The sequence below is a fragment of the Hyperolius riggenbachi genome, chromosome 7, assembly GCF_040937935.1.
Source record: "Hyperolius riggenbachi isolate aHypRig1 chromosome 7, aHypRig1.pri, whole genome shotgun sequence".
NCBI classification, from domain to species: domain Eukaryota; kingdom Metazoa; phylum Chordata; class Amphibia; order Anura; family Hyperoliidae; genus Hyperolius; species Hyperolius riggenbachi.
The window spans coordinates 318,458,096-318,472,778 of NC_090652.1; the positions used below are offsets into that span (position 1 = coordinate 318,458,096).

General features: G+C 46.6%; 1 protein-coding gene across 6 annotated transcripts in view; it reads right to left on the reverse strand.

The window, feature by feature from the left end:
- The window catches only part of LOC137525248 (kalirin), a 469,346-nt gene extending 459,039 nt beyond the window's left edge, over positions 1-10,307 (reverse strand). For 4 of the 6 annotated variants that reach the window (XM_068246265.1, XM_068246261.1, XM_068246264.1 and 1 more), the window contains exon 1: positions 10,136-10,306. In XM_068246265.1, the coding sequence (XP_068102366.1) occupies positions 10,136-10,205 (70 nt within the window). In that variant the 5' untranslated portion in view covers positions 10,206-10,306. Of the gene's footprint in view, positions 1-10,135 lie in introns of all 6 variants that reach the window. The other 2 variants (XM_068246262.1, XM_068246266.1) reach the window with 1 other exon arrangement.
- Between the last annotated feature and the right edge of the window lie 4,376 nt (positions 10,308-14,683).

The following is a 14,683-nucleotide window of genomic DNA, read 5'->3' on the forward strand; positions in this document are numbered from 1 at the left end:
ACAGGCAGAGCCATCAAGCCAGCAACAGGCAGAGCCTCCAAGCCAGCAACAGGCAGAGCCTCCAAGCCAGCAACAGGCAGAGCCATCAAGCCAGCAACAGGCAGAGCCTCCAAGCCAGCAACAGGCAGAGCCATCAAGCCAGCAACAGGCAGAGCCGTCAAGCCAAAGCCAGCAACAGGCAGAGCTGTCATGTGCCACACAACGGATCAGAGAGAGATGGGAGATCGTTCTGCACCAGAACGGAGGCCTTGCTGCATTGTGTCATCATTTTGGGGACCGGCAGTGGTTGCCATCCGTGTTGCTAGGCCACAGCTTTCCCTTGTCGCTGGTTTTATGCAGGAGACCCCGTGTGACACATTCAAGGTCACAGCGAGCGAGACGAGAACCAGAACAAAGTGTGTCTCGTCATCCGAGCCCCAGCTGCAGGAAACCGCAAGACTGAGCTTCCTCGGAAGATTCACAGGGAAAATCTCCACAATCTGATCACTGGATCCCCCCCCCCCCCCCTTCCCATGAGAGATCTAACAATTTGCTCAAGTCCTAATTTGTCTGAAATTAGACCAATGACTTCTGCAGCCATCCTGTGATATTCACCGTGTACAACACTGACAGGGGGGCTTTAGGGGGGAATCCATGTGCTCTTGTGTCAGTCCGAGCATCAACCCCACTGAGACCACATGCCAAGCCACCGAAACCACACACCAACCCCACCGAGACCACTCACCAATGCCACTAAGGTCGCGTACCAAGCCACCAACCCCACAGAGACCGCACACCAGTGCCACTGAGACCATGTACCAAGGCAAACAAGGCAGAGCACCACTGGCAGTTAAAGGGCATGCAAACACCTTTGAGACCACAAGCCAATGCCACAGAGACCATGCAGCAACACAGCAGAGACGCCACAGCAATGCCACCAAGTGTCAGAGACCGCACAACAACGCCACAGGAATCGCAAGCCAATGCCGCCCAGACAACACCATCCAGATCGCGCACCAAGTTCACCCAGACCGCGCGGATTGCTCTAAAGCTGCCCCTGGCACCGCCCTCAGCTTGCAGCAATCCTTCCAGAATAAACCTGGATTCCCTTCTTAATCCCATTCTGGCAAAGCTTGCTGTAATCTATAAAGAAACTCTTGAATTAGCTGATGTCACTTTTATAATCAGGAGCAGATTCTGACCACTTCAGAGCCACACACTGCGATCTCCACACGCAGCTTTGTCTATGCTCCGCCCCTTACCACAATGGGGTGACAGCCACACCTACATCTCCCCCTTAGAGTCTGCTGTTAACTCCTTCAGCTAGATGAATATCAAGTCATCTGACCAATGTTTAAAAACAGGAACTTTAGCAGCATACAGTCTTGTTTTAGGACACGTAAAATTAACATTTGGGGTCTCTGGATTTGTGACTTTAACCACAGACTACGTAGTAATACCCAAAGCCCCCATTTACAGGTGGGAATGGGTACCAGGGCATCACCTTGGCACCACCCCGGCCCTGTGACACCCTCACATACACCTCGGATCTGCTACTTGGCAACCAGCCGCCCAGATATGCACAAAACAGTCACATTATGGTAAGGAGGGTCTCTGATAGGCCTGAAAGATAAATCGAATTTAAATCAAAATCGCGATCACCAAGATCACAATTTCAGAATCGTGAAAGCGGCGAATATCGCGATCACGTCATTTCCACATGAGGAAGTTTGAAGAAGAGCCTTCAAACTTTCCCAGAGACCCAGTGCCCGCAGCGTTGCACATACCTTCCATCCTCTATCGCCCTCTGCCGCCTCTTGTGCTTGGCAAAACTTTGGGTTCCTGTATGTCACATGATATACAGGAAGTATGCCATGCAATAGAGCCTGCAGGAGGCAAAGTGGATAGACGGGCAATGCTGGACTCGTGCTTGAAGCTATGTCCAGAACTGATGCAACTTGGGTGACAGAGGAGGCACAGAGAAAGACAGCGTAGGGACAGAGAGAGACGCAGGAGACACAGAGGGGGCACAGAGAGAGACCCAGAGGAGGCATGAAGAGGCAAAGGGGGCACAATGAGAGACAGGGGGACAGAGGGGGAACAGACAGGCACAAAGGGGGGGAACAAAGCTTGATTTGAAGGAAATCGTGAATCGAAATCGTAATTTTGGACAGAAATCGCTCAATTCAATTTTTTCCTAAAATCGTTCAGGCCTAGTCTCTGAAACAACATGGCTGACACTGATCACATGACTGTGGTAGCCATGACTACAGAGAGTGCCATCAGTTTCTAATCATAACTGTCCCTGGATTTGCAGAGGGGATTGAACAGCGATAGATGCCGCTATGATGTAGCACTAACTATTGTTACTGTGGATATAAACAGATAGAAGGTTAGGACTCTCCATGGCCAGGTGTACCGGAGACTCCGGAGGCCATACCAGCACCGTACAGAACTCCTCCCAGCCTGGAGAGCGACAGATTTATTATAGTCAAGAAACGCTCTTATCAAACACACATTACATTTTCCCTAGTACATCACACTACAGAATCCATAGAATTCAGAGGGGGGGGGGGGGCTTATAGGGGGACTCCGGACCTGGAATTGTCCCTGGAGGATAGGGAAGCCCCTTACATCTATGCTGTACCTATTTTCGAATCTAGTACCAAAAACAATCTCCTGAAACATCGGGGGGGGGGGGGGGGGGGAATGGGGGTTGATAGGGGGATAAATTAATTGGCATATTCAGAGTATGGGAAGTGTGTATTGTATGTTGAGGGTGCGGGAAATTTCCCATTCAAAAAGTTAACCCTTCATAGACTCCATACAACTCACATTGTCAAGCTTGTGGAGTTCATCAAATTAAACTCTTACAAGCTACCGTACTTTGCAACCTCCACTACCACCAACCAACACCACCCCAACAGCCAATCAGAAATCAGACAGTGCCCTCCTTCTATAAATCAGTGACACACACACATACACCTTCTAGATTTAGCGGTGGTGGCTGGAGTCATCTCTGGTATCTTACTTTTCCCTCTCTCAATAAAAGGTTTCCCACACTCTGGTGTGTCAGTGAACCATTTCCCATACTCTGATCGTACACAAGCTTTCCATCCCGGACGAGCCCCCCTGTTCTGCACGCAGCACTCCCTGCAGTGTACAGATCCCCCCCAGTCTACGTCCCATACGGACTTTGTAGAAATTGGGCCCTATGTGATCACTCCCTCAGAGACTCAGGACAACTGGAGAGCCACACCCACCAGGTTTCCTATTGGTGCCCCAATTTCAATTTATAAAAATATACATTTCTGGGTACAGGTAGTCTTCGACTTACAAATGCCTGACTTAAGAACGACCCGCCGATACGAACGTCATGGATTCTGTGTATCCATGGGAACAAGTCTCTAAAAAATGTTTCAAATTGGACTTAAAGTTTTTGAGAAAATCGATTTAAAAAAAGAAAAATAGCTTTGAAACTTATATAAGCAGGTACAGAGGGCAGAGGCGACACAGAGGGGGTACAGGGGACAGAGGTGGCACAGTGTCCCGACTTAAGAACAGATTCAGGTTAATAACAAACTTACAGTTCCTATTTCGTTCATTAACCGGGGAGTACCTGTACATTATTTTTTGCCAAGCAAGAGAACAGTCATTTTCGTTTATCGCCCGTCATGAATAGACGTCGTGCGTACCTGTCAGATGGATGTTATTCAAAATGAACGCCGATCGACTGATTATCATTAAAGATAATGGAAGGGAACAACAATAAGCAACGTTTCTTGGTCGCTTTGACCAATCTGCCCGGTGGATCGTTTTGCCCAACAATCGTTCATAATCAAAAATGTGTGCAGGAAGCTGTAGAACGTGAATTCAGCATGCGCTAAATGCATGAAAAGGAGGAAAAGTGCAGTTTCCAGCTGCAGACGCAAATTATCTAACGATTCATCCGTAGTCTACCGTCCTGCGTGTGCGCACGCCATCACTACAGATGCGTCATGAAGGACTCGGTCTATCATCGTTTATTTTGATCGACTTCCATGTGACGTGTGTATGAACCTTCACTGTCACACCAGGGGACTGGGCCTCACGCAGCTGTACTCAGTGACATCACTGATAGCACACACCAGCAGCTGTGACCAGCGTCAACATGTGCAGTCCCAGGTGTGTCACCTGTATAAGGCTCCACCCCCTGGTGACACATACACGGTAATGTCACAAACACAGGACACATATGTCCGAGGGGAAGGGGGGGTTACACTGCCCCTCCCCCGCACTATCACCAAATGATAACATACCAATCCAATCTACAGCAGAGACAGGACAGAAATAGCACGCCGGGGGTCCCTGCGCAGCAAATACCAACGCTGGCCCTAAAACATGAGGAAATGCCAATTATCAGATCTGTGCTCAATACACAGAGCAGGAAACATAGAACATAAATTCTACAGACACTATCTGAACTGATTTATAACATCAACAGGAAACCGTGACCAAGAATTGAACTGTATCCCAATCAGTAGCTGATACCCCCTTTTACATGAGAAATCTATTCCTTTTCACAAACAGACCATCAGGGGGCGCTGTATGACTGATATTGTGGTGAAACCCCTCCCACAGGAAACTCTGAGGACCAGGGTCCTGGCAGTTTCCTGTCTGTGAACCTCGTTGCATTGTGGGAAATAACAGCTGTTTTACTGTTTACAGCTGTTTCCAACTGCCAAAAAGCAAGCAACATATCCTGTCACTAACATCACCTGCCAGCAGTAAAAATGTCACCATGTGATAAATGCCAGAATGTAAATCAGGGAGAGGAAAGATTTTACAATGGGGAAACACTGACTAAATTAATTATTGTAAAAATTAAGCACTTTTTTTATTACATTATTTTCACTGGAGTTCCTCTTTAACGGACTCCTAAAGTGAGAGGTATATGGAGGCTGCCATATTTATTTCCTTTTAAGCAACACCAATTGCTTGGCAGCCCTGCTGATCCCCTGCCTCTAATAATTTGTATTATTATTATTATTATTATTATTAATAATATTATTATTGATTTAAAAATCTTTCAGCCATAGCCCCTGAACAAGCATGCAGCAGATCAGGGGTTTCTGACATTATTGTCAAATCTAGATTAGCTGCATGCTTGTTTCTGGTGTGAGATTCAGACACTACTGCAGCCAAATAGATCAGCAGGGCTGCCAGGCAATTGGTATTGTTCAAAAGGAAATAAATATGGCCGCCTCCATATACCTCTCTCTTCAGTTGTCTTTTAAACTAAACAGGCTGTGACCCTAACATACAACGTCCAGCCACAGGCCTTTTATGGTGGTAAAAACCGGTTTTCCCCCTTCTGACTTTACTCAAGGCAACTTATCAAAGGCAAGTGAAAGATATAATACCAACAGTGCAGAAGATAAATAAAATCCACCATTACAGGGCTTGATAAAGGGTCTCTCCGCTGTGTCAGCACTTTGTGGGACTCCCTTCTGCTTCAATTACAGCCTTGAGTCATGTTGAGGTTTTTCCACAGACTTTGCAGGTCTACACTGAAGAATATTTGCCCCTCTTGTTTCAGAATAGCCCCCTGGAGCCCAGCATGCTGGATCTCTGGTGACAAGACCACCCGATAGACCCCGGGCTGCATCGTTCTCCACCAACCTCCTCGAAGCCTCTCGGTCATGCAATGCGCATCGCCCCTTCATAGCAACATTCAGCCCCCTGTACCTGTGCGTGTGTACTAGGTATTAGTGGACTACAATATTCTTCATCTTACAGGCTTTCAGCGATGTTTAGGTCTGGGCTCTGGTTAGCCCACACAAAGACATTCACCTGTTTCCTCTACAGCAACTTTGGGGGCAGATCAGGTCAGAGTCACGTTGGAAAGTGAAGTGAGAACTTTCTGGTAGAAGGTAGCAGCTTGTCCTCAAACGCCCAAGTCCCTGCCTAAGAGAACCCCACCCCCCATAACAAGATGCTCCCACCACCATGCTTCACAGTAGACATGGTGTTCTATGGATGAAGTGCTGTATTGGCTTTCCACTAGATATACAGATTGGTGTTGAGATCACAACTGTCTGATTGTAGTCTCTTGTGACCACAACGCTGTTTTTTTCCATCTGACCCCAGAATCATTCAGGTGTATTTGGCAAAGCTGAGTTGAGACAATGTGGTCTTCCTATCTTTTTGAAATCCCCCCCAAACTAGACACTTTTGATATTTTAGTCACATGCACACAATGGCCGCCCTCCGCTATATTTTGGCCGCTACAAGGTAAGTAAACACATTCGGAAAAACGATTATTGGATCACGTCTTCATCGCAGGTGACAAAGGAACAAAATTAAAGCTAAAAACAGCAAATTCTCCACCATGGTACACAAGCCAGCAGCATGTCGGTACGCAAGTCACACAACACACAAATATACAAACTTCTAAAGGTGACAATTACCCCAATAACAGCCTTGGCGATACTCAGCGAAGCACAAAGCCCCCGGCCATGCAAGGATGACCAGAGAACTAGTCTATAGAGGATGATCACACCCTATAGACATACTATGTCCAGTCACAGCCGCTGACACCTATGGAGAGTTACATTACAGAGATTCTGACACATACACATTGTTCCTATAGGTAGCAGGTAGCAGGTAGCAGGCATCAATATACAGAATATCATACAATATACACTCATCGCTATACTGTCCAAAACGATTTATCAAGTCTTCGTATAGACACACAGATGCCAGCCTGGTACCGGTACACTCAGCGCTGTACGCGAGACTGACATCATAGCCTCCCAGCCACTGACGTATAGATAAGTCATCATTGAGCTAAAACAACATAAAATAGAATAGCCACATAGTTCTGGAAGGACATAAATCTCTTTATGAGAATAACAGAGACTTCAGTGTCCCATCTCCATCTACCCCCATTCATATACGCATTGTACTGCACTGACGCCTCATATACATCGGATGCAGCGCTATACACTGGCTATATATACTTCCTATAAAAGATATAGTGCATATAGCACTAAATACATCTCATATACATTGTATATAGCGATATACTGTAAGCATCAGACACAGATTATATTATATACAGGGCTATACCCTGGCTACATACATACCTCATATAATACAGCTATAACCTGACTATATACAGATCAGATCAAGTGTATATTATATGTAGGGCTATAACCTGGGGAAAATAATGTCTACAGCACTAATCCATGAGTATATACAGCTCAGATAATAGATATATTCCATACAGTGCTATACCACAGGTATACAGACACAAGAGAATGGATATAGCATATAGAGGCTATAACCCTGGCTATAGACACATCATATAATGGATATAATTCATACACTGCTGTAACCTGGCTATATACACCTCCTTTAGTGATATAATATACCCATTATGTACAGTAATAAAATTTGACCAAATATTTTTTTCTATATTCAGGGGCTCGGGGGGGGGGGGGGGGGATTTCCACAACATCGCAGATACATTACACATTGGCTATACAATATTCTGTATTAGTGGCCATGACGCTAATGTATGGAGTAACTGATTCTGGGCACAGCGCTGTACAGGGCGGATGTCATACAGTCTGACCACTATATACATTCTATACATAGCACATTGTATACAGTGACATATGGCCCTCTATACACGAGAGACACACTTGGCTATACAATGAATGAACTCATCTATATATCCTCTACATACTGTGTGTATACATCGCCAGCCTGTGCTGTATACGATATATACATATGGTACATCAATTTTATTTATCTATCTATAGATTGTATACACACAGTATACAGGAGGATATGCATAGAGTTCTATTTGCTAGTGCATTACATTCACTGATGTACTTTACACCCTCATATAGAGGATGTATACACCTCCCATACATGGTGTATACACTATACAGGTTACAGATCTGTACAGAGACCCCAACTATATCCACCACACATCAGAGACCAAATATACACACAGGAGGGTTGGATATATTACATATAGGAGTATACAGGATTTGGCTGAATGCAATATACACAGTATATAGGAAGGGATACGACTGGATACAATATATATATATAGGAGTATACAGGATATAGCTGAATATAATATACACACAGTATACAGGAGGGGATACGACTGGATACAATACATATAGGAGTATACAGGATATGGCTGAATGCAATATACACAGTATACAGGAGGGGATACGACTGGATACAATATATATAGGAGTATACCGGATATGGCTGAATATAATACACAGACAGTATACAGGAGGGGATACGACTGGATACAAAACATATAGGAGTATACAGGAAGGGATATGGCAGAATGAGTTATATATACACACAGATTTATACAGGAGGGGATATGTGATGGATACACAATACATAAACATGATGGAGGATATATAGACACAGTGCTAATCCCCCATACAGAACACAGGCAGGCTGGATACTTTGTATATACAGTATACAGAAGGGGATATGGCAGGATGCATTAAAGATAGGAGTATATGGGATTGGATGGGGATGAGTACATGGTATATACTGTATATGCACAGATTATACAGGAGGGGATATGGCTGAATCTCCAGGACTGACACAACCATGTATGTGATGGGTACACAGGCAGGCTGCATACATTGCATATATACAGATACAGCAGATGTATGGGCAGTATATATACAGGATATATAGAGGGCAGGTCTGGCTGCATACATTGCATATATACAGATACAGCAGATGTATGGGCAGTATATATACCGGATATATAGAGGGCAGGTCTGGCTGCATACATTGCATATATACAGATACAGCAGATGTATGGGCAGTATATATAGAGCACAGGAGGTCTATGGCTGATGATCTCGGTATATAGAGGATATACAGCTATGTACACAGCAGATCTATGGGCAGTATATATACAGAACACAGGGTGGTAGGCTGAATACATTGTATATGTGCAGGATACAGGAGGGCTATGGCTGATCTCCTCAGTATATAACTATGTATATGCAGGATATGCATGGCCAGCCATTATATGAGTGATCAGCTATGTAGAGATCTATGGGCAGTATATGAGGTATACAGAATATACAGAGAACACAGCCTGGTAGGATGGATACATTGTATATGTACAGGAGGGCTATGGCTGGTGATCTCAGTATATAGAGGATATACAGATATGTACACAGCAGATGTATCGGCAGTACATATACAGAACAGAGGCTGGCAGGCAGGCTGGATACATTGTATACATGCAGGATACAGCAGATGCATGGGCAGTGTATATACAGAACAGAGGCATGCTGGATGGATACATTGTATATAAGCAGGATACAGAGGGGCTATAGATATACAGAATAGAGGCTGGCAGGCAGGCTGGATACATTGTATATATGCAGAATACAGCAGATGTATGGGCAGTGTATATACAGAGCACAGGCTGACAGGATGGATACATTGTATATATGCAGAATACAGGGGGCTATGGGCAGTACATATACAGAATGCTGGCTGGCAGGCTGGATACTTTGTATATATGCAGATAACAGCAGATCTATGGGCAGTGTATATACAGAATGCTGGCAGGCAGGCTGGATACATTGTATATATGCAGAATACAGCAGATGTATGGGCAGTGTATATACAGAACAGAGGCTGGCAGAATGGATACATTGTATATATGCAGAATACAGCAGATGTATGGGCAGTACATATACAGAACAGAGGCTGGCAGGGCTGGCAGAATGGATACATTGTATATATGCAGAATACAGCAGATGTATGGGCAGTGTATATACAGAGCACAGGCTGACAGGATGGATACATTGTATATATGCAGATAACAGCAGATGTATGGGCAGTATATATAGAGCACGGGAGGTCTATTGCTGATGATCTCGGTATATAGAGGATATACAGCTATGTACACAGCAGATCTATGGGCAGTATATATACAGAATGCTGGCAGGCTGGATGGATACATTGTATATATGCAGGATACAGATGGGCAGTATATATACATGATATATACAGAGCACAGGCCAGGCTGTACATGACTGTATATAACACACATGTATCCCTCCCATTGTCCCCGGAGGTCCCCCCTCCCCGGTGCCGGTACCTGTCCGGAAGAAGGCGTCCACCTCGGAATCCGTTCCGCCTCCATCCTCCGCTCCCTCCGCCGCATTCATGTCTGCCGGGCTCCGCTGCGTCCCTCCACCGTCTACAGCCCGGGGGGTCCCTCCCCTCCCCCCGCCATCCACCGACTCCTCCACCGAGCGAGCTGTGCCGAGCAGCCGAGAGCCGCCTCCTCCTCCCCCTATTGTTCCCGTGCTGCCGCCCCCTCCCGGCCATGTGACCGCTGTCACATCCTGGGGTCTCTCCATCCATCCTGACTCAGTGTACCACCATATGTGTGCATGTATCCCCCTATACTATATGTATCCCCCTATACTATATACACCCCCCTCATACTATATGTATCCCACCATACTATATACACCCCCCATACTATATGTATTCCCCCATACTATATACACCCCCCATACTATATACACCCCCCTATACTATATGTATCCCCCCATACTATATACACTCCCCATACTATATGTATCCCCCCATACTATATACACCCCCCCTCATACTATATGTATCCCCCCAGCTCTGTTACATCCTCCTGGGGTCTCTCCATCCACCCCGCCTCTGCTCAGTGTACCACCATATGTGTGCTCATGTATCCCCCTATACTATATGTATCCCCCCATACTATATACACCCCCCTATACTATATGTATCCCCCCATACTATATACACCCCCCCTCATACTATATGTATCCCCCCATACTATATACACCCCCCATACTATATGTATCCCACCATACTATATACACCCCCCCTCATACTATATGTATTCCCCCATACTATATACACCCCCCCCCTCATACTATATGTATCCCCCCAGTCCTGTCACATCCTGGGGTCTCTCCATCCATCCTCTGTCTACCATGCATGTATCCCCCTCAATACTATGTGTAGCCCTCCCATACTGTATACATCCCCCCAATCAGTGTTGCCAACCGCCCATAAATTTACGGGCAGCCCGTAAATTTGTATACAAATTAAGCTGCCCGTGAATTCCGTAAGGAATTCAGCAGCGTCCGTAAAAGGGCGGCCAATCGGCCGCCCGCTCTGTTGCAGGACAGCAGCGCAGTGGAGGAAGAGCTGTAGGCAGCGGTGGAGAAGGGGGGCAATCTCCCCCCTTCTCTCACCTTACTGCTCTCCCTCCCTCGCTGACTGTCCTCCTCCGACGAGTGACTGGCAGTGGCGCTTGGCAGCGGGCGGGACTTACCTTCCGTCTCGCTCCTGCGCCGGAAGTTCTGCTGCTCTGGTCTGGACCAGACCAGAGTAGCGGCAAATCATCCCGCGCCGGCGACGAGAGAAGACGCAGGTAAGTTCCGCTCGCTGCCGCCTGCCACTGCCAGTCACTCGTCTACTGGGCACATATACCTCTGGCTACATCTACTGGGCACATATACATCTGGCTACATCTACTGGGCACATATAACCCTGGCTACATCTACTGGGCACATATACCTCTGGCTACATCTACTGGGCACATATACATCTGGCTACATCTACTGGGCACATATAACCCTGGCTACATCTACTGGGGACATATACCTCTGGTTACATCTACTGGGCACATATACCCCTGCCTACATCTACTGGGCACATATACATCTGGCTACCTCTACTGGGCACATATACATCTGGCTACATCTACTGGGGACATATACCCCCTGGCTACATCTACTGGGCATATATACCCCCTGGCTACATCTACTGGGCATATATACCCCCTGGCTACATCTACTGGGCATATATACCCCCTGGCTACATCTACTGGGCATATATACCCCTGGCTACATCTACTGGGCATATATACCCCTGGCTACATCTACTGGGCATATATACCCCCTGGCTACATCTACTGGGTATATATACCCCTGGCTACATCTACTGGGCATATATACCCCCTGGCTACATCTACTGGGCATATATACCCCCTGGCTACATCTACTGGGCACATATACCCCCTGGCTACATCTACTGGGCATATATACCCCCTGGCTACATCTACTGGGCATATATACCCCCTGGCTACATCTACTGGGCATATATACCCCCTGGCTACATCTACTGGGCATATATACCCCTGGCTACATCTACTGGGCATATATACCCCCTGGCTACATCTACTGGGCATATATACCCCCTGGCTACATCTACTGGGCATATATACCCCTGGCTACATCTACTGGGCATATATACCCCCTGGCTACATCTACTGGGTATATATACCCCTGGCTACATCTACTGGGCACATATACCCCTGGCTACATCTACTGGGCATATATACCCCTGGCTACATCTACTGGGCATATATACCCCCTGGCTACATCTACTGGGCATATATACCCCTGGCTACATCTACTGGGCATATATACCCCTGGCTACATCTACTGGGCATATATACCCCCTGGCTACATCTACTGGGCATATATACCCCTGGCTACATCTACTGGGCATATATACCCCTGGCTACATCTACTGGGCATATATACCCCCTGGCTACATCTACTGGGCATATATACCCCCTGGCTACATCTACTGGGCATATATACCCCCTGGCTACATCTACTGGGCATATATACCCCCTGGCTACATCTACTGGGCATATATACCCCCTGGCTACATATACTGGGCATATATACCCCCTGGCTACATCTACTGGGCACATATACCCCTGGCTACATCTACTGGGCACATATACCCCCTGGCTACATCTACTGGGCACATATACCTCTGGCTACATCTACTGGGCACATATACCTTTGGCTACATCTACTGGGGACATATAACCCTGGCTACATCTACTGGGCACATATACATCTGGCTACATCTACTGGGCACATATACCCCCTGGCTACATCTACTGGGCACATATACCCCTGGCTACATCTACTGGGCACATATACCCCCTGGCTACATCTACTGGGCACATATACATCTGGCTACATCTACTGGGCACATATACCCCTGGCTACATCTACTGGGCACATATACCCCTGGCTACATCTACTGGGGACATATACCCCTGGCTACATCTACTGGGCACATATACATCTGGCTACATCTACTGGGGACATATAACCCTGGCTACATCTACTGGGCACATATACATCTGGCTACATCTACTGGGCACATATACCTCTGGCTACATCTACTGGGCACATATACATCTGGCTACATCTACTGGGCACATATACCTCTGGCTACATCTACTGGGCACATATACCTCTGGTTACATCTACTGGGCACATATACCCCCTGGCTACATCTACTGGGCACATATACCCCTGGCTACATCTACTGGGCACATATACCCCCTGGCTACATCTACTGGGCACATATACATCTGGCTACATCTACTGGGGACATATAACCCTGGCTACATCTACTGGGCACATATACATCTGGCTACATCTACTGGGCACATATACCTCTGGCTACATCTACTGGGCACATATAACCCTGGCTACATCTACTGGGCACATATAACCCTGGCTACATCTACTGGGCACATATAACCCTGGCTACATCTACTGGGCACATATAACCCTGGCTACATCTACTGGGCACATATACATCTGGCTACATCTACTGGGGACATATAACCCTGGCTACATCTACTGGGCACATATACCTCTGGCTACATCTACTGGGGACATATAACCCTGGCTACATCTACTGGGGACATATAACCCTGGCTACATCTACTGGGGACATATACATCTGGCTACATCTACTGGGGACATATAACCCTGGCTACATCTACTGGGCACATATACATCTGGCTACATCTACTGGGGACATATAACCCTGGCTACATCTACTGGGCACACATACATCTGGCTACATCTACTGGGCACATATACCTCTGGCTACATCTACTGGGCACATATAACCCTGGCTACATCTACTGGGCACATATACATCTGGCTACATCTACTGGGGACATATAACCCTGGCTACATCTACTGGGCACATATACCTCTGGCTACATCTACTGGGGACATATAACCCTGGCTACATCTACTGGGGACATATAACCCTGGCTACATCTACTGGGCACATATACATCTGGCTACATCTACTGGGGACATATAACCCTGGCTACATCTACTGGGCACATATACCTCTGGCTACATCTACTGGGCACATATACCTCTGGCTACATCTACTGGGCACATATACATCTGGCTACATCTACTGGGCACATATACATCTGGCTACATCTACTGGGCACATATAACCCTGGCTACATCTACTGGGCACATATACATCTGGCTACATCTACTGGGCACATATACCCCCTGGCTACATCTACTGGGCACATATACATCTGGCTACATCTACTGGGCACATATAACCCTGGCTACATCTACTGGGCACATATACATCTGGCTACATCTACTGGGGACATATAACCCTGGCTACATCTACTGGGCACATATACATCTGGCTACATCTACTGGGCACATATAACCCTGGCTACATCTACTGGGCACATATACATCTGGCTACATCTACTGGGGACATATAACCC